This window comes from Rhinatrema bivittatum, chromosome 7 (assembly GCF_901001135.1).
Source record: "Rhinatrema bivittatum chromosome 7, aRhiBiv1.1, whole genome shotgun sequence".
Taxonomy (NCBI): domain Eukaryota; kingdom Metazoa; phylum Chordata; class Amphibia; order Gymnophiona; family Rhinatrematidae; genus Rhinatrema; species Rhinatrema bivittatum.
Genome location: NC_042621.1, coordinates 251,531,707 through 251,553,638, shown reverse-complemented (window position 1 = coordinate 251,553,638; position 21,932 = coordinate 251,531,707). Strand labels below are relative to the sequence as shown.

Here is a 21,932-nt window from a genome sequence, read left to right as displayed (position 1 = left end):
TTCACATTATCCACCATTTTAGAGACGCTCGTAAAACAAGTTAAAAAGGCCTCACTGGATATGGAAGTGCCCAGTCCTGAGTTCCATGACACCAGTAGCGTTTGTAAATGGGTCGAAGATTTCAAGTCTAGTAGACCTTGGTAATACTGGGCACATTTCAGACGCTTATTATCCATGCCTAACAACATATTGTGTAATGAAGAATAAACCGAAAACCTGGGGTTCATACCACACTGTTCCAGAATGAAATGCCTCAATTGTAGAAACCCATAGTGGTCTTGATTGGCTAAGGAGAATTTAACCTTCAGATCTTGGAAACTCAGTAGATGTCCCATGCCGGTGCCCGAACTGAACAGCTGCGAGATCCAAATCAGTCCTTTCTCCTTCCAGGCAGTGAAGAGAGAACGTTCCATCCCTGGAGGAAATAGGGGGCAACCTGTTATGTGGAGACAAGCCGTACTGCTCTGCCGAAGCCCCAGTTGCTTGCATAGAAATTTCCATGCTTGCCTCATCGGGCTAATCATTGTGCTGTGAAGTAAATGCTGGGGCAACAAGTCAGCCGGCATGTGTAAAATCGAGCTCAAAGACCAAGGGGTCACCCAGTCCTTATAGTGCTGCAAAGGAGTGATATAATCTGTATCGAAGAGCCAGTCCCTAATATGACGGAGTAAACAAGCACAATTATATAAAGATAAATCAGGGCAGTTGAGACCCCCTTGTTGCTTTGACCACATTAACATTTGTAGGGATATGCGGGCACGTTTGCCACCCCATATAAATATACGTAGTTCCCTGTTTATCTCTTGAATATCCTTACGGGTCAGCCAAATGGGTAACATTTGGAATAAATATATCCAACGGGATATCTCCATCATTTTCACCAGTTGAACTTTCCCCGATAGGGATAAAGGAAGATCCCTCCACTGCTTCAGATTACGAATCAGTTTTTTCTTTAGGGGACCCACATTTAGGGAATATATCAGGGCGGGATCTGCCGGAATTCTAACTCCCAAATACTTCAATTCGGAAGTTACCCATTTTAGTGGGAACTCTCCCCTCCAGAGAAATTGTAATTTCCCAGTAATATCCAATGCCTCTGATTTATCTGTATTAATTTTCAGTCCCGCAAATCTCCCAAAGGACTGCTGGATATTGAGCACTTCTGGCAAGGCTGATATTGGGTTGCTAAGAAAAATTAACATATCATCCGCAAATGCGGCTATGGTGAATGGAGGGGAGGTCCCTTGAAACCCCGAAATTGCTGCTGAACTACCTAATTTTCTTAACAGGGGATCCAGGGAGAGAACATATAAAATAGGTGACAGGGGGCAGCCTTGTCTGACCCCACGTTGTATAGGAATAATATCAGAGAGCGAGTCATTAACCATGAGCTGAGATTCGGGATTCCTATACAACATAGTGATCCTATGATAAACATTCCCCGTTATCCCAAATCTTCGTAGAGCCGAGAACATATAATCCCAGGCCACCCTATCAAAGGCTTTTTCGGAATCGAATCCGATCGCCATAGAAGGGTGGCCTTGCTTCCTGGTGACCTCAATGGCAGAGATCAACTTGATAACTGTAGTACTGGGTTTGCGATGTTTAACAAAACCAGTTTGATGCAAGGAAATAAGATCTGGGAGCACCGTACTCAGCCGTTGAGCTAAGATACGTGCATAGATTTTCAAATCACAGTTTAACAGTGATATTGGGCGATAGGAAGCGGCCTTTAGCGGATCCTTCCCGGGTTTGGGAAGGACAGTGATATAAGCCTTGTTGAAGTCACTCGGAAATTCCCCCACTGACTCTGCCTCCCTAAAGAACCTACATAAGGGTTTGGTGATCTGGGATTGCAGTATCTTATAAAAGTCTGAGGAAAATCCATCGGGACCCGGGGCTTTATGTGCCTTACTGTGCTTTATTACCTGCAGAACCTCTTGCTCTAGGATTGGTTTATTTAAAGCTTCTAATTGGGAGGGCGTCAATTGCGGTAGAGAGAGCTGTTTAAAAAAACTCCTCCTCTTCGCGAGACGTACCTACTTTGTCCTCTTTGTATAGATTCGCATAAAAATCCCTCATGACCTTACACACCTCTGATGTTTTCGTGACCAATCGCCCAGTATCGGCACACAGGCTACTAATAAAGTTTTTCCGCCTTTTAGTGGCTACTAATCTGGCGAGTAAGCTCCCCGCTTTGTTCCCAAAACGATGGTAACTGAGCTCAGCATGTTTTAAGGCCTTCTGTGCCCGCACATGAAGTAGGGAATTTAACTGATTTAAACATGCCCAATATGCTTCTTTAGTGGCTTGCGACGGAGTCTGTGCTAATTCTCTCTTCCTATTTTTTAAATCGCTTTCTAACTGTAAGATGGAGCTCAATAATTGTTTCCGTCTCTTGACAGTATAAGCGATGATATCACCTCGAATGACCACTTTCCCCGTGGCCCAAAAGAGTATTGGCTGATCCGTATGTTGGATATTATTCCTCTCAAATTCCTCCCATTTTTGAGAGAGATAGTGATGAAATTGTTTATCATTCCCCAACTGGCCAGGAAATTTCCAGGATCCTGGTGCTCAGGGCTCCCGGGACAATTTGAAACAGACCCACGTAGGAGCGTGATCAGATATTACAATAGATCCTACTTCAGTCTCCTCAATACTAGAAAACAGGGAGGAGGCCACCAGTACATAATCAATGCGTGACATGGTGTTATGTGCACGAGAAACATGCGTGTACTCCCGGACAGTAGGGTTTAAAACTCTCCATACATCTAACAGATCCAATTTCCTGCAAAGGAGGTCAATTTCTGACTCCTGTGGAATTCTATAACTACTTGGTATACTGGATTTATCTAGTGTTGCGTCTGAAACACAATTAAAGTCCCCTGCTAGAATCAATCTCCCCTGGATGTGCTCCAATAACTGTGACATGAGATGGCCAAAAAATCTACTATCTGAGTTGTTAGGGGCATATACATTACAAATGGTGAGAGGTTGCCCTTCCAACATGCCCGTGATTATAATATATCTGCCTTCTGGGTCTACCACCTCCTTAGAAATTATATAAGGAGTATTTTTATTCACCAGTATCACCACCCCTCTCTTGCGTCCCACTGCAGGGGCAAAATGACAGGTAGTCACCCACTCTCTACACAACTTCTTGCTTTCTAACATATCAAGGTGAGTTTCCTGGAGGCAAGCTACATGTGTTTTGAGGCGAGATAGGTGCTGGAAAACCTTTTTCCATTTTATAGGGCTACCAAGGCCATTTACATTCCAGGATACTACTTTATAGATGGAGCCCATTATCCATTCTCCAACTGATAACTTCCACACTGGTTCAATACCCATGAGAGAGGAGAAGGAGGCCCCCAGCCCAGCCTCCCTCCTACAGACAAATTCTGCAGCGCTTCACGCATACTACATGTCTTCAGAACGAGACACCACATAATGACCCCTACAATCATAGAACCTTGTGCTAATCCCCAAAAATAACAGTGAATACACAACCCCCGCCACCCCCTCCCCCCCCTTCCCCCTTGTATCTGCTAACCCCACTCAGGCTAAGCCTGAATTGAGAGCACGTAAGGATGTGTTAGGAGTATAGGACCCCCCTCCCCCAACACCTTACCAGCACCCGAGCTAAAGAGAACAGCAAATATAACAGTAACTCATGATAGTAATTATACATCACTTATTTAAGTCCTCCTGCAGTTGTTTCGTGGCTTCAGGGGATGCACATGTTGCCCAACTCCCATCGCGAAACACTTTTAATTTCGCTGGAAATTGCAGCGTGAACCTTATTTGTTTTTCAAAGAGCAAGTTGCACACAGCTGAAAAGGCCTTCCGTTGTGCTGTTACCCTGGCCGAGTAATCTGGCGCCATGCGAATACGATGCCCCTGAAACTGAAGATCAGGCATTTTCCGTGCCGCTTGCAGCACACTTTCCTTGTGATGATAATTCAGGATTTTAATGATAACAATTCGTGGTCGATGGTTCAATCCGGATTCTGGGGGTCGCGGTCCTAGCCGGTGTGCCCGCTCGATTTCAAATCGACTTTGCAGCTCCGTTAGCCCAAGTGCCTCCGGGATCCAACCCCGCAGAGTGGACCTTAGATTCTGATCCAGGATAGACTCAGGAATACCTATCAACCGCAAGTTGGATCTCCTTGATCTGTTTTCTAAATCATCCGTTTTATCTCTTTGTTCGGCCAGTGCTTTTTCGAGCACATGTACTCGGTTTGTGAGGGCTAGTACGTCATCTTCTAAGACTCCCGTCCGGCCTTCCACCTGGTCTAGCCGGGGGGCGAATTCCGACAGAGATGTTTGCACCGACGTCAGCTGCTCCGAAAGTCCAGTAAATTTACTTTCCAGCGCCTGCAAAATCGCCTCTTTCAGTTCCAAGGTAGTAGGGTGCGCTTGTTGCTCACTGTTGTGCCCCTCTCCGCCACCAGTTTTTCCCGTGTCGGCCGCCATCTTGGCTTCTAGGCTGCGCGGTTTTTCCTTATCTTTTTTCGCAGCTTTCGGCGGCATAGTCACCGGCGACTTATGCATATAGTTGGTGATCGACATATGCCACAATTTGGGATCGAATAAAATCGTCGGAACGGCGCAGGAAGGCGGATGGTGTGGGATTAGGGGGGGTCCTATCCCCGGAGCGTAGCCAGATACGTCCGGCTCCGTTCACCACAACACGTGGTCTCTAATATGGCTGTTTAATTATTTATTCCTTATTTTTCTTGAAAGAAAAAACATGAAAGCCCTAGGAGCAAATGTAAGAACAAATGATCTTTTTAGCTGAATTCTACCCAAACGTCCCCCCACCTGTGCTGGTGGATGAGTTTGTAAAGTATTGGCATGAGGCTGTTATCTGATGCAGAGTTAGTATTGATGCATTACTGGGTAATTCTCCAGTCAAATGTTTTTCAGTGCATTATGGGAATTTATCCCTTAATGAATTACCCTGTCTGCCTCAAACATTAGGCTCTAGATGCTGAATGGTAAAACAAAGACAAAAAGAGTGAAATAAAACATGGGAATCATCTAGAAAAAAATGTCAAATTTCCTTATCTTCCTGCTAGACCATTCATTATGTATAAGATTTCCCTCCCTTACAGCTGATGGAGACAGAGGGACACACACCTTTTTTTATGATGTCTGTCTGGGCTTATACAGATGTTAGTTCGATTCCAGTAGTTCTGTCTCCAGCAGTGGTGACAGATAGAGAGGTCTAGCTCCCAGAGCTGAGTTCAGGGGTGGATCAAGGCAGTCTGCTGCCTGAGACAAGCCTTCCCCCGCCTCCCCCTATCCATAAGACACAGCAAAAGTGAAATCAAGAGGGCTGAAGGGGGGGGGGTTGCCTTGGAGTTTGATGCCTTCAGGGGTTTGAAATGCTGCAGAAGGGGGAAGTCATGAGCTATAGTTCCCAGAGGACTGGCAGATTGTCAGTGATAATATTTTAGGAAGCTGGCAACCCTGCCACACTCCCAGGAACCCTACAACTTACCTCCCCCGTTTCCCCAGTATTTACCCCCTAGAGAAGTGGGAGATGGGTGAATGGTTGGTCTGTGTGTAGCAGACTCTCTTCAAGTGGATGCAAGGGTATTAGGTGCCCTCGGCAAACTTTATAGCCTTTACTCCCTCTTTCCCAGCCCTCACCGCACACAATTAAAAGTTATGCATTTATAATATTTTACATGAAAAAGAACATTCATAGTCTTCTAAGATAAAAATATCATAACACGTATATTATATTTACATACACTGCATGATGTCAACCAGAAAACCCTGCAAAAAAGCCACTTGGAACCCATCTGGCACTAGGCATATTGTAAAGTGCATTTGATATGGGCTTGGCCCTCAGAAAGCCATGATTAAACTGAATTATAACTACAATTGCCTCCCATACCAAAACATCACTAAATGCTAGCACTCAAATAGTAACAACCTTACCTATGAAAAGGCAACACCGCGAATATTACACCAGGCCCTAAAAAAAACACCAATACACCTCCTATTAAGAAAACAGAGCAAGCAGGCTGCGAACGATTCCTACAGAAAAAATATATGACAGCAGAATATTTCACCTAGGTCACATATGCAGAACCCAGATGGATCCTCATCGAATACAGAATAAAATAATCATAAAGTATAAACAGAAATGTGCAGAACTGAACTGGAAACCGAAAGAAGTCAGACTCTATACATTGCATCAATGGAAAAACAAAAATCAAGAAATATAACAAATCAATCATAATAGTAAAACTATTCTAATATAATAAATATTTCAAAACAAAGTGACAAGCAGAACATCATTCAATAATTTAAACTCTCAAACATTTTTAAAAAGTTCTTTAAAAAAATTTTCAAAACAATTGTCATATCAAACAACATCAGGAATTAAAACTAGTATATACACCCCTACTTAGACGACTGGCTCCTATGGGCTAAGCTGGTACAGGAGAGCCTCAGGTCCTTGTAAGAAATGGTCCAGCTTTTGCAACAGCTAGGATGGATAAGAAATCTTGCAAACAATCTGGAACCAACTTAGGCACTAAAACGTCTGATGGCTTACTTCAATATCAAGGAAAGAAAAGCCATGTTGTTGCTCAGCAGGAGGTGCAGTCTTTTTTCTGAGTCAAGATGTGTCCAGGGCATGAGACTACCTCCAGCTGCTTGGTCTTATGCCAGCCATACTGGACTTGGTTTAATAGGCCAGGGTCCATATGAGACAGTTTTAAAAACCCCTCTTGTCACACTGGTCACCTGTAACCAGCACTGGTTACAATTGCTTCCAGAGGTAAAAAGGAGCCTGGACAGGTGGATACAGCCTGTGATATCTATGCAGCTTCCCAGCTGGATTGTAGTTACCATGGATGCCAGCCTGGGATGTTGGGGGGGCCCACTGCCAAGGCAAGATAGCACCAGGGCATTGGTCAAAGGAAGAAGCTCAGTGGGACAATAACCAGGCTAGAAGCAAGGACAGTCTGGATAATGCTCCAAAACTTAATTCCATTACTGAAAAGAAGAGCAGTTGGGGTAATGTCGGGCAATGCCACGGCAGTGGCATATGTAAACAAGCAAGGGGGGGGGGGGGGGGGGCGCAACCACAGCCGGGCGCTAGCACAGGAAGCAGCCAAACTGTTTAAATGGGAAGAAGAGAACCTACAGCTACTGTTGGTATAGCAGGAAGGAAAAACACCAGGCAGACTTCCTCAGCAGGAAGAAGCTGGATTCTGGAGAGTGGGAGCTGAGTTCGAAGGCCTTCCAGTTAATAATAGATTGCTGGGGGCTCTCGGCTGCAGACCTAATGACTTCATAGATGAATGCCAAGATCCAGAAGCCCATCAGTCGAAGGGCAGAGCCAGGCTCCTGCGGCATAGAAACATAGAAATGACGGCAGAAGAAGGCCAAACGGCCCATCCAGTCTGCCCAGCAAGCTATGCACTCTTTCCTTTTTTTTCTTTTTCTCATACTTGTTCCGCTTGGTTTTTAGTACTTTTTAGTTCTATTTCCCTTCCACCCCACCATCAATGTAGAGAGCAGTGCTGGAACTGCATCCAAGTGAATATCTAGCTTAATTAGGGGTAGTAACTGCCGCAATAAGCAGGCTACACCCATGCCTTTGTCCACCCAGACTATGCAATTCAGACCTTGTTGGTGGTTGTCCATATACAGATCCTCTTTTCCACATTCCCCCTGCCGTTGAAGCAGAGAGCTATGCTGTCTCCCCTGCCGATGAATCAGAGAGCTATGCATTGAAAGAGAAGTATTAGACTTTCTCCCTTGCCGTTGAAGCAGAGAGCTGTGCTGGATATGCATTGAAAGTAAAGTATCGGCTTATTTGGTTTTGGGGAAGTAACCGCTGTAACAAGCAAGCTACACCTCGCTTTTTTGTGAATGCAAATCCTTTTTTTTTCTTTCTTCCACATTTCTTCTTGCTGTTGAAGCCTAGAGCAATGTTGGAGTCTCATTAACCGTGTGTATGTACATAGAACAAGGGTATTATCTCCAGGTAGTTGCCTTCATTCTCGTGAGCCACATTAACAATCAACAAATATTGAACAAGCCTAATAATTGGCAATACCTATAGCCTATGTCCTCACCGGTAATTTTATATACTCTTACCCACCCCTCTGGTTTTTTTTTTTTTTTGAGACGGCAGCCCTCCATCCGCTCCGTGAAGGTGCTAAACCATTGGCATAGACATTCCTTCCGCTCCGTGAAGGTGGTAAACCATTGGCATGGACATTCTCTTATGTCCGTAGCTTCAGAGTAGCCCACTATGTCTTTCCATTGTGGCCTCTGGTGAGCGGGACAATAAAGAGGATAGAAGGCCACTCATTTACAGTAATACTAGTAGCTCCAGATTGGCCAAGGAGGCCTTGATATGTGGACCTAGTTAGACTACTAATAGGACCTTTGCTTCACCTGCCCAGAGGTCAGAGATTTTTCCAGCAAGGGCCAATTCAAATAGAGAATCCAGATCCATTCTCGCTTATGGCCTGCCCTTGAAAAAGAGCACACTTGTGTAGCAGGTGCTACTTTTCAGCTGTGATTTCAACCATGATAAAAGCACAAAATCCCTCAACATTGCTGGTGTATATTAGAGTCTGAGGGGTTTTGCAGCAAACAGGGCATCTCCTAGTGGAGGACAGACATACCACATATTTTAGACTTCCTTCAATTAGGTCTAGCTAGAGGGCTGGCTGCTAACTCCCTAAAGTTGCAAATGGCAGTGATCGCTTGCTATAGGGGCAGAGTTAGAGAAGCCCAGGTGGCAGTTCACTCTAAGATTGTATGGTTTCTGAAAGGGGTAAAGTGGGTTTCCCCACCATTCAGACCCTTAGTCCCCCAATGGGACCTCAACTTATTCTTCAGGGCCTTGTTCAAGCTTCCCTTCAAACCAATAAAACAGAACTCTGTGACCTTTATTTGAAGAAAGACTTTCTAGTAGCAATTTGCTTGGGAAGGCAATCTCATACAGAGAGCCTTATTTGATCTTAACGAAGGTGGCATCAGCCTTTCATATTAACCAATCTATGTCACTACCAGCCTTTAATGGCAGAGAGAGGAACAATGAATGTCTCCATTGTTTAGATGTTAGCTTTCTTTTGTTGAGGGACCTAAAGGTGGCAAATGCTTTAGGATACTGGACAAGATGTTAGTGTTGTTTGGTGGTCCTCTGAAATGGGAGGCAGCATTCAAAGCCATCCTAGCCAGGTGGATCAAGGTAGCTTTGGCATACATGCTTGCGGGTAGATAAGCACTGGTAGGACTGAGAGTCCACTCATTGAGAGTGCAAGCAGCATTGTGGGCCAAAGTATCCTCAAATCTCTCTAGATGAAATATGCAGGGTCGCCACTTGGTCCTCACTGTACACCTTCATGAAGTACTACAGGTCGAATGTGTAGGTCAAGACAGACTCAGCCTTTGGAGCGGGGATATTGAGGGCAGCTCTGTCTTCCTCTCACCCCAGCAACTGGAAGCATTGGTAACTCCCCGTATGTAATGAATGGTCTAGCAGGAAGATAAGGAAGGCTAAGTTATACTTATCTGATAATTTTCTTTACTTGAGTCCTGCTAGACCAGTCCAGTTCCCACCCTGGAAGACAAGGGTGATGGAGAATTTTGGGTCTCTGCACACCATGTGAGGCAGCTTGGTAGCACTGTCTGTCCTCTGTCTCTCTCTGCTTTCCCTGTGTTTCACTCTTGTCACACTCTGAGCACTTTGCAGTATATAGAAACAGAAATGATGGCAGAAAAAGACCAGTCAGCTCATCTTGTCTGCCCAGCAAGCTTCCACACTTATTTTCCCATACTTATCTGTTTTACCAACCACCAACTTCAGGGCTCTTGTTGGTAACTGTTTGATTCAAATTTCCTGCCATCCCCTGTCATTGATGCAGAGAGTAATGTTGGAGTTGCATTAAAGGTGAGCATAAGGCTTAAGGTTAAGGGTTGTAATTTCCGCATCAAGCAAGTTACCCCGATGCTTGTTTACCCAGATTGCACAGATTGATGCCTTGTTTGTTGGATGATGTCTGAATGTAAATCCTGTTTTCCTCACTTCCCCCTACTGTTAAAGCAGATAGCAACGCTGTATATGCTTTTAAAATGATGTATCAGGCTTAATTAGTTTAGGGTAGTAACCGCTGTAATAAGCAAGCTTCCCCCATGTTTGTTTACCAAGATTGTGAAGTTCACTCCTTTTTGATTGTTATCTGAATGCAAATCCTCTTTTCCACATTTCCCTTTGCCGTTGAATCAGAGAGCAATGTTAGGGTTGCATTAACTGTGCAAGGGATTTTTTTGAGTAAGGGTAGTAATCACCAGGTAGTAGTTAACATTCCAGCAAGCCACCCCCTTGGCTCTACTCTTCATTCCCATCCTCTAGCCTTTATGGATCCACAGTGTTTATCCCACACTGCTTTGAAATCTTTCACAGTTTTAGTCTTCACCACTTCCTCCGGAAGGGCATTCCAGTCGTCCACCACCCTCTCCGTGAAGAAATACTTCCTGACATTGGTTCTGAGTCTTCCTCCCTGGAGCTTCAAATCGTGACCCCTAGTTCTACTGATTTTTTTTCCATTGTAAAAGGTTTGTTGTTGACCATGAATCATTAAAACCTTTCAAGTATCTGAAAGTCTGTATCATATCGCCTCTGGCTCTCCTCTCCTCAAGGGTGTACATATTTAGGTTCTTTAATCTCTCCTCGTAAGTCATTTTATGAAGACCATCCACCTTTTTGGTCGTTGTGGTAAAGATTCAAAACTGGGCACTGGAAGGATTTCATATGGTCACAGTATTCTGGCTACTGGGATTAGACAATAATCATACCTCCCTTATAAGCCCAGAGAAATGACATACGAGGTGTGGACTCTGTGTCTGTCAGCTGTAAGAGAGGAAAATCTCATATGTAATGATTGGTCTAGGAGGCTTCAAGGAAAGAAAATGATCAGGTAAGCTTAATTGAGCCTTATTTGTTTATCAAATTGTCCCTGATCCATTTTTCTCTTTTATGTTGTAAAGGTGATCATTTTTGAGTGAGCAGGCACATTTTAATTGTTAATAAAAAAAGAAAAAGAAAATTTAAGAAACATGCTGATTTATATGTTTAAATGAGTGCAGGAATGTGACGACAGAGATTTGAGGTATTGTTCGTATCGATTTTTTTTCCATAGGATTCTCGATTTGGACTTGGTTGTAAGGGATGGAGATGGCAACATCTTAGATCCAGAACAAACTAGCACAATTAGTCTGTTCAGAGCACATGAAATAGCTTCCAAACAAGTTGAGGAAAGAATACAGGAAGAAAAGGTAGGATAAATCACTTGATGCTTTTTGCTTTCTTGGATGTATTCACAGAGAAAATCTAATTTGGTAAAAGTAACAGTAGTAGTAGTATTACTCCAGGAAAGAATAAAATCATTAGGCAGGCTATTGTAAGATGTCTGTATATGTTAAAGTACAGCCAATATCAGAAGTTTGGTACTTATTTTATGTTGGGTTATTTATTTATTAAGTGACATTACTCCATCCCCTATCTCTTACTGCAGGTGTTTTGCAAAATAAGCATCATTAGCTCAGAAAGGCAGTATAATAAAAACAAAACCAGTTACAAAATATACATTACACAAACATCCAAAAGGACTTTAAAAATGCAGTTCTATAAATTTGTTGGAATCACCTTTTACATTTTTTGACGATTCCACTCTTCTGATTTTCTGTAGTTGATTAGAGTTCTGATCCCTTATTTGATCAAAGTAATATTTTATATTGGCCTTTATTTTTTTTATTACAGTCTCAAAAACAGAACATTGATATCAACAGACAAGCTAAGTTTGCTGCCACGCCTTCATTTGCCTTATTTGTTAATCTTAAAAATGTAGTCTGTAAAATAGGAGAAGATGCTGAAGTGCTTATGTCTTTGTATGACCCTATGGAATCTAAGTTCATCAGGTTGGTAACTTGCAATGCATTCAAGTTCTGTTCTGTTTTGCATGTAAAAATCCATGCTGAGTAACTGATTTTTTCCTAGTGTAAACCATTCATATAGTCCAAAAGTTTTGTTTAGAATGAGCGTTGAGTGAATTATCTAAAATTTGGTAATGCATCTTTTGGGATTATTTTATATTGCTCATGTCATTGAAAAGAACCTGGGTTTTGTTCTTAATCACCCTGCTGAGACTACTGAGGATTCTAGTTGATCCTTTAACAGCAGTATGACTCCCAAAATGAGATTGCCTTACTTAAAGAATACACTTACACGAGTATTAAGTGGAATTAAAAGGCCACAGTTTTATTTGTTTGACCCTATCAAGGGAGTCTTAACCTGTGCACCTGAGCCTTGCATTGGGCACATAACATTCAGGTGATTGAGTGTGAGTTCCCCTTTTGGCCACACCATAGTTTTCCCCAGACTAAGCAGGACTCTGCAAGTCATGTGAGTAAGTCTGTCTTGGCTTACTAGACAGCCTGCTCCATGCAAGCTAGACTGTCAGCCCTCTGAGCCTGTGATATGAATATAAAGGGGAGCCTCCAGCCTACCATCTGGTGACAAGTGCTCCCAGCCATTACTGCGCCCTTTCAAGAGCTATTGCTGCTTAAAAGTATGCCCCTTCCTTAGATAGGTTCAGATATCCCCCCCCCCCCCCCCCCTTCCCCACCAACTGCAGTGAACAACTTGTTAACGTGAGAACTGAGATCTTACATTACAAACAACTGGGAGTAATTTGCTAACAGACCCCCTAGATTAATAAAAAAGTCTTAATAACGCAGTGCTAATGCCCGTGCTAACAAAAAGGGACGTGTCTAGGGAAATTTTTGAGTTACCATCAAGCTAGGGTGAGATAACAGTACAAAATTTCATCTTTGTTAGCCTTTCCTCACTCCAAATGATGTCAAATCTTCACCAAGGTGTACTGTGCTATTTGTACGTCTCACTCTGCATGCAAAACTGGCCCCTAAACACAAAACCACCACTAACACCTCACCTCGACCTATTAGGCAGCCCTCCTATAGAGATTTAAATAGGTGCACACAGTGAGGCCCTCTCCAGAGGTGCTCTCTCTATCCACTCCACTCTTTCCCTCTCTTCCTCCCCAAGCCCAGAAATGGCCAAAATGCAATTCCAAAAATTTATCGTGAATTGCGTTATGGCCATTTTGGGCATTAAGACCGTGCGATATGTCCCCTAATTTAACTAATTCCTTCCCAAAACTCCCCCCAATTCCCACCCCTCAAAAATTTACATTTGTGCCATGCACTACAGCATTTTTTGCATGCATTATGGCATTAACACGTGCATTAATGCCATAACGCATTTTGAAGAATGATGTGGAGAGTGATGACTATATGGCATGTCTATAAACACCAGGAGTGTTGGGGTAGGCAGGTAAGGAAAGACCAGCAAGTTCAGGCAGGGGCAGTAGGAGAAAGGGACCGAATCTGTCCTACTCATGCTAGGCTTGGGAGACCAATGGGTGTTGTCCCCATGGCAAAAGGAAGAGAATTTAGGTTAGGCAGGAAGTCCTAAGGCCCGTGCAGTGGATTCCAGGTGTGGCGTCTCCAAAATACGGACCCAGAAATGAGCGACCGTACCAGGTCTGCAATGAGGACTGTATGGCCAGATGATTTTGTCCCCTTTGCTTCCCTCCCATCCTCCAGCATGCTGCACTGTAGAAAAAATATGACTGCTCAGTGCAATGTCCCAAACACTGGCAGTATCTGAGATGGAAAGCTCAACACCACATATTCAGTGACACGCTACTTCAAATAAGGTGAAATTTAGTACAGTCACAGTGATTTTTTTTATCAGTGCAGTAGCAAGTAATTAAGTTGTAAATTGATTTGTCCTGGTTTTCTGTTTCAGTTTAGGGAATGTAAGGATTTTGGTATGTGTGTGTGTGGTTTTTTTTGTTTTTGTTTTTTTATAGATTACAAAACACATAGGGAAGCCAAAAGCCCAAACCTATCAAGGTAAATAAAACACACACAAAAAAAGGAAAGGGCACGCCAATTAAATATTTAAACTTGTATCATGTGCTGTGCAAAATAGTCAATATCTTTGGATTAAGCACTAAAGATGTAATCATGAATCAGTAGAAAGTTAATTCAATTATTTGTAATTCTACAAAATAAAATTTTAAAATATTTTTAACTTGCAAAATAAAAAAGCTCTTCAACGTAATTCATAATTGTTACTTCACCAAATCATCCCAACTGAAAAAAAAGGATACTTGAAATTGCACAAAATAATACAATACACTTAGCTCATAATAGTTCTGAGAGTACACTAGAAGGTGCTTGAGACTTTCTGAAGCTGAAGGTGAGGATCCCGTCCTCAGAAGCCTGACACTGACAGTGTTTTGAGGGCAAACCATCTGCATCGGGGCAAGTTAGCTGTCTTTATGGTGGTGGCCATGTTGAAATGATAAAGTTGCATATGTTATCTCCCAACTTTCTACTGAAAGATGATTATACCTTTAGTGTCTAAGCCAAAGTTATTGGTTATCTTACACAACTTATGATACAGTTTAAATATTTAATTGGTGTGCCCTTTTACTTTTTTTTGTGTGCCCCATTTTTTTTTATAGCTGTAATAAATAGATTCCATTACATGAGTATTTTATTTTATAGAACATGCAGCAACTTATCACATTTTTGCATTCTCTTTAGTGAAAACTATCTTGTTTGCTGGTCAAGCTCAGGGCTACCAAAAGACATAGATAGATTACACAACCTCCGAGCTGTGTTCACGGTAAGTCTGTTCACTTTTTTCTCTCTTCTCTTTAATTTTGTTTGTTTGCTATATTTTCTGTTGATAAGCAGTAGGGATGTGAATCTGTTCCGGAATCTGTTCCGGTTTCGGCATCGTGGACCCACGGGAAATCTTCGTTTCCCGCGGTCCAGACATTTTTTTTTTTCCGGCTGTCCCGAGCCGGAAACCCCCCCCACCCCGACCCTTTTAAATTTAATTATTTAGAATCCTCCACCCTCCCGACCCCCCTCCCCAAACTTTCCTAAAGTACCTGGTGGTCCAGCGGGGGTCCCTGGAGCGATCTCCTGCTCTCGGGCCGTCGGCTGCCAGTGAACAAAATGGCGCCGATGGCCCTTTGCTCTTATCATGTGACACGGGCAATCGGTGCCATTGGCCGGCCCCTGTCACATAGTAGGAGCAATGGACAGCTGGCGCCATCTGAAAACCATCTCCGGAACTGGTATCTCCCCAACATCCTCATTAGTAAACATGGAGGCAAAGAATTAATTTAGTCTTTCTGCAATGGCCTTATCTTCCCTAAGAGCCCTTTTAACCCCTTGGTCATCTAATGGTCCAACCAACTCCCTCACAGGTTTCTTGCTTCAGATATATTTTTAAAAGTTTTTATTATGAGTTTTTACCTCTATGGCCAACTTCATTTCAAATTCTCTCTTCGCCTGTCTTATTATCAATGTTTTACCCTTAACTTGACAATGCTTATGTTTTATCCTATTTTCTTCAGATGGATCCTTCAGATGGATCCTCAGCACACTCGAAGCCATCGGCTTTACCCAAGTTATCACCTCCCCCACGCACAAAGCAGGGCACACCCTGGACCTCCTCTTTGTCAACTCCAGCATTAGCCTACCCTCTAAACCACACTGTACCCCTGTCCCATGGTCCGATCAAGCTATTGTCAAATCCTCCATCTCTATAAAGATACCCAAACCATCCAAATCCCCCTCCACCACATCTTTTGCCTACAGAAAATCCTGCCCCAGTGAGGACCTCACTTCAGCCTTTGCCAGCTCTTCTCTGAAACTCAACTGCTCAACTCCAAACACAGCCCTAGACTCTTGGAGCCACATCACCTTAGATATTGCAAACAAACTGTGCCCTATCACCACACATAAAACTAAACTATCTGCAAAAAAACAAAACCCATGGTACTCCCCAGACCTCAAACTAATGAAACATGAGCTCAGGCAGAAAGAACGCACATGGCGTAAAGACCCATCCCCGCAAAAAGCATCCATATTCAAATCCTCACTACATCTCTACAGGCTAGCCACCCTTAAAGCCAAACGAGACTACTACGCCCTACGAATCCACGATTACAAATATAACCCCAAAGCCCTCTTCACCTATGTTTCTTCCCTTACCAAACACACATCCCCCCCCATTCCTGACAGCGAAGCCAGCAGCAAATGTGAAGAACTGGGACGCTACTTTCATGACAAAATCACAACCATCCTTCTCCGATTTCCCTCTACTCCCTCCTCGCTCCCAGCTGCTACAGGCACTGACCCACCCTTGTCCTCCTTTAACGACCTTGAACTCGTTTCATCCACTGAAATCACATCTATCCTCAAAAAGATGAAACCTGCGACTCATCCATCAGACACTATCCCCACCAAAGCCCTCCTCACCATACCTGACATCATTTCCAAACCCATTGCAGATGTTATCAATTGCTCCCTCTCTTCAGGCATTGTCCCTGACCCACTCAAGCATGCTGTGGTCAAACCACTGTTCAAAAAACCTGCACTTGATCCCATGGACCCCGCCAACTTTCGCCCTATCTCCAATCTCCCTTTCATCTCAAAAATCATGGAGAAGGTCGTCAACTCGCAACTTACAGAATTCCTTGAAACTCACAACCTTCTCCACCCCTCTCAATTTGGCTTTCGTAAACACCTCAACACTGAGACCCTCTTACTTTCCTTGACTGACTACTTACTCAGGGGAATGGATCAAGGTCACAGCTACCTTCTTGCTCTACTGGACATTTCAGCTGCTTTTGACACCATAAATCACACCCACCTCCTTGCCCGCCTAACAGACATTGGCATTTCCGGCACAGCCCTTAAGTGGTTCTCATCCTACCTCGACAATAGGAAATTCACCGTGAAAATAGGCAATGCTGAGTCCTCCCACTATGCCCTCGCCCAAGGAGTCCCCCAAGGCTCCTCCCTCTCTTCTACTCTCTTTAACATTTACCTCACCCCCTTGTGCAAACTTTTATCAGAACTTGGCCTCAAATTCTTTCTCTACGCTGATGATGTGCAAATCATCATACCCATTCAAGGCTCCCTATCTGACACCCTTGAATCCTGGGGAAACCATCTCGCTGCCATCAACTCTTTACTTACCAACCTCCACCTTGCTCTAAACACTGCCAAAACTGAACTCCTCCTCATATCCCATCACCCCCCTACTAATCCCGCACTCTCAATTGACTCTGCTATCAAAATTCCTCATGCACAGCCCTGCGCAAGGAACCTGGGGGTCCTAATCGACCAACAACTGAACTTCAAAAAACATATCAGTGCCATACTCAAAGAGGGTTTCTTCAAACTTAGTCTTAAAAAACCTGAAACCTCTCCTTCACGCTAGTGACTTCCGCACTGTCGTCCAGGCTACACTGGCATCCAAGATGGATTACTGTAACTCCCTCTTTCTTGGCCTACCCTACTCCTCCTTAAAGCCCCTCCAAATGCTACAGAACACTGTAGCCAGAACCCTCTCCAACGCTCACAAATACGACCATATTTCCCCTATACTGAAGGACCTACACTGGCTCCCTATTCCCTCCCGCATCCTCTTTAAATCCCTGACCATTATACATAAAGCCTTATATTCCCATCACTCCAACTGGCTGGCAGATCCCCTCCAATTTGCCTGCTCGAATCGACCGACAAGGACCACTAACAAAGGGTCCCTCCATGTGCCATCCCTAAAGAAAGCACACCTCACAGCTACAAGGGATCGGGTGCTCTCCATTGCTGGACCTATGCACTGGAACTTACTCCCAACCCACCTCAGACTTGAACCTTGCATCACCAAATTCAGAGCCCAGCTCAAAACCTGGCTATTCAAACAAGCCTTTCCCCAACACCCTTGATGAATATTGAATTGTGATGGATCATGACCTGAATTTGACTATGACCTTGTTCTTATGACATTATAGTTCACTTGTTGTTTGTTCCTATGCTTCTCTGCTCTCCTTATGGTTTTTTGTACCCCTTACCCTTCCCCTGTTACTTGTAATTTCCGTTGCTTTTGTTCCATGTAAACCGAGGTGATGTTTCGAGTAACATCGGTATAGAAGACTTTCAAATAAATATAAATAAATAAATAAATTTTTGAAGGATGTTATGTTTTGGCTAAAATAGCCTCTCTTACCTCACCTTTTAACCATCACGGTAATCGTTTTGCCTTCCTTTCACCTTTCTTAATGCATCGAATACATCTGGACTGTGCCTCTAGGATTGTATTTTTAAGCAATGTCCATGCCTGTTGAACACTTTTAACCAGATTGGCCCAGAAGACCATGTATGCAGATTTGCGAAGACTCCTGATAGAGACCCTCCTTTGTCTTCTACTGCACAAGAATCTGTTGCAGCAAGGGCCTGTCCTTCATGAAGATCAGACTTGGTTTTGTCTTATGGTATGGCCCTTGAGAGTGCTCAAACGTTCTCCATTTCCTTAGCCTATGTATTGGTTTGGCGAATGTTTGAGGCTTGGTGTGAGGATCATTGTTTTCTTCCTCGTTCAGGTAAGATCCCACTCATTTTGGAATTTTTGCAGGATAGGTTAAATATAGGTTTGGTCCTTAATTCCTTGAAGGGTTCAGGTTGTGGCTCTTGCCTGTTTCAGGGGACAGGTGAATGGTGAATCCTTATGTCATCCTTATGTGGCCCATTTCTTGAAGGGAGTGAAACATCTTCGTCCTCCCTTGTGGTTACCAGTTTCCTTGTGGAGTCTTAACCTGGTGTTGAATTTCTTGGCAGGCCCTACATTTTGACTGCTGTGTAATCTTTCTTTGCAGTTATTGACCTTGAAAACAGTGTTTCTGGTGGCGATATGTTTTGCGCATCTGATTTCTGAGCTGCAGGCCTTGTCTTGCCGAGAGCTGTTCCTTTAGGAACTCTAGGAGCGATACATCTGCTTACTGTTCCCTCTTTCTTGTCTAAAGTGGTCTCGGATTTTCACTTGAATCAGTCCATTTCCTTGCCATCCTTGGATAAGGAAAGAGATGGGGAAGAGTATCGCCTGTTGCGACCCTTGGATGTCAAGAGACATGTGCGGTATCTGGAGATTTCTATACCTTTCCGATTGACGGATTGCCTTGTTTGTCCTTCATGGTGGAGGAAAGCAGGGTGAAACAGCTTTGTGGGCTACAATAGCTGGATTAAGGAGGTAGTCACAGCTGTGTATGTGGATGCTGAATAGCCATTGCTACTCAGGTTAGGGCTCATTCCACTAGGGTTCAGGCAGTGTCATAGGCGAAGTTAGATTGTGGTCTTCCGTCGACATTTGCCAAGCTGTGACATGGTCCTCCTTACACACTTTTTCCAGTATTATTGTCTGGATGTTCAGGCCCTGGAGGATGCAGCCTTTGCACATGCGGTGTTAACTGGATCGTGGGCAGCCTCCCACCCTCTTCTGGAGTAGCTTGAGTACATTCCACTGGTTCTGAATCCATCTGTCTACATGCTAGGAAAGGAGAAATTACTGCTTATCTGATAATTTTGTTTTCCTTAGTGTAGACAGATGGACTCAGCTTCCCACCTTTGCCTCCTGAATGATTGTGTTAATGGTTTTCCTGTGGGGCTATGCATTCCAGGGGATTACTGGTAAGTGTTCATCCAGTCCCTAGATTGGGGTACATACATTCACTGTCTGAGTTCATCAGTGTTTCCTGTTGGTTGACTGTTTTTAATCAAGTTTTTTGCTAGTCTGTCCACAGTTGCGTTTGAAGAGAATACTGGCAGGCTGATGCCATTTCAGGAGTATATATACTGTGACATCGGTTTACTCCATCTCCATCTGCTGGCAGAAGTGCATAACCACTGGTCCTGAGGGCATCTGTCTGCACTAAGGACAACAAAATTACCAGGTAAGTAGTAATTTCTCCTTAATATTAGAGTTTCCAATAACATCACAACTTGACATTTAGAAATCTATAGTGTCAAGAAAAATTTTTAAAGAACTGTTTAGAAGATTTCCACAATTTGTGTCCACATGTACCTAGTATTTATCTATTTTTAATACATTTCCCCTAAGAAAGTTCATTACCTACTTGTATTATTTTGGCAATAAGTATGGAAATTCTGTGATATCTCTAGAGACAATATCCAGTTTAATGATTTGAGTTTGCATCACTTTCTGAAACTTGAGCTGCTTATTCAGTCTTTTCATATTAATTATGTAAAGTAAATATCTTGTCTACTTATAGAAGCTGGCTTACTGTTTAGGTGAAAATGTCCTTTTATTCTAAGTTTGAGAGGCTGGGTACCTTAATATTTTACTGAAATAAATGATTTTTCATCTTCCATTTTATGCAGACATGTGGAAACATTTTGTTGCATATCTAAATCTGGACTGCTGAGAGTAGAGGGTGGCAAGGAGGTAGAGTGTTACTAATTTTCAAAGGGAAAATATATGTGTACTTTACCTTTGAAAATGATTCCAGAAAAACTAAAAAACACATTTACACATGTTAATTTGGGTGGGTGGTTTTCTGTGAAAAAAATACTTTTGAAAATTAACATGCAAGCACATAGATGTAAAACCATTCACCACCCCCACCCTCAGGAATGCTTGTTCATACTATGTAAAAGTATGTACGTAGAGGCTCTATGCACATTCTTTTATCCACATATAAGGTGGGCAGTTCTCAAAAAACCCACTTCACTCTGTAAAGCACCCACAGAAATGCTACACTACGTTAATGTATGTCCTCTTTGCTCTTGATATTTCTCATTATTTAAAACAGAATGCTTAATTAGGTAGATCCTTGATTTGATCATATGAGTGTTATTTTCTTAAGTACTTCTATTTGGTTGGACATATTCCAAATATTGGATGTGAGATCTCTCTCTCATGAATTAATGTGATTTCTTGCAAGTTCCAAAATAAGCACGGAGTAACCTGCACAGAGCAGCTGTTACAACCAAAAATGGAAGTGATATGACCATCAGGGCTCAAAGATGGCATGGGGAGACCAACAGTGTGATGACCATGATGGACTTGGCAATGCTTGGGTCAGATATGATGAGAGCTGAGAGATCAAATGGAAGACCCAAGGGAGGAGTTGATGTTGGTTTAATTTGAAATCCTCGGTTGAGTGTGTGTGTGTGGTGGTGGGTAAAAAAACAAACCGAATATTAGGAATTGTTATGAAAGGAATGGAGAATAAAATGGTGAATGTCATAATGCCGCCGTATTGCTCCATGATGAGGATTCACTTAGAGAACTGTGTGCAGTTCTGGTTGCCACATCTCAAAAAGATAAAGTTGCATTGGAAAAGGTACAGAGAAGGGAAACCAAAATGATAAAGGGGATGAAATTGCTCTCCTACAAGGAAAGTCTAAAGCAGTGGTTCTCAACCTGTGGGTCGCGACCCCGTTGGGGGTCGAATGACGATTTGCCAGGGGTCGCCTAAGACCATCGGAAATATGGGTTTTTTGTCTATTCTAACGTGTAAAATTTGTCATTGTACAAATTTTTTCCATTGGTAGTTACTATTTTTTACTATAATTGTCATTCGAGGATAGATGTTGCAGACAACTGAATCAGAATGATTTCAAACATTTTAATTGTCGCAGCATAAATATTTTTAACAGTTTAAATTACTGTCCATCAAACGGTGTGGTGTAACGCAACGTTACGCTATTGTGGGATCAAAGATATTTCTATGAGGAAGATTTACGCACGTCGTGACGTAATTGAAAAGCACTGCCGTTTCTAATTAGTAATACGCCATCGTTTTATAGTCCATGTTATTGAAGGTAATATTTTCATTATGGAACAATCCATGAAAATGGATCTCGAACAAAAGAACGTTAAGAAAAGAAAATATAATGACGATTTTTTACGGTATGGTTTTACTTCAATAGTTAAAGCAGGAATTGAGAAACCCCAATGCGTTATTTGTAATGAA

The 21,932-nt window shown here is 42.9% G+C and overlaps 1 protein-coding gene across 5 annotated transcripts in view; it reads left to right on the top strand.

Annotated features, from left to right (window-relative positions):
• Nucleotides 1–21,932, top strand: part of DOCK1 (dedicator of cytokinesis 1) — a 1,428,876-nt gene that overhangs the window by 177,693 nt on the left and 1,229,251 nt on the right. For all 5 annotated transcript variants that reach the window (XM_029610025.1, XM_029610029.1, XM_029610028.1 and 2 more), the window contains exons 7-9: nt 11,187–11,322; nt 11,807–11,964; nt 14,683–14,764. In XM_029610025.1, coding sequence (XP_029465885.1) covers nt 11,187–11,322; nt 11,807–11,964; nt 14,683–14,764 — 376 coding nt within the window. The remainder of the gene's footprint in view (nt 1–11,186; nt 11,323–11,806; nt 11,965–14,682; nt 14,765–21,932) is intronic.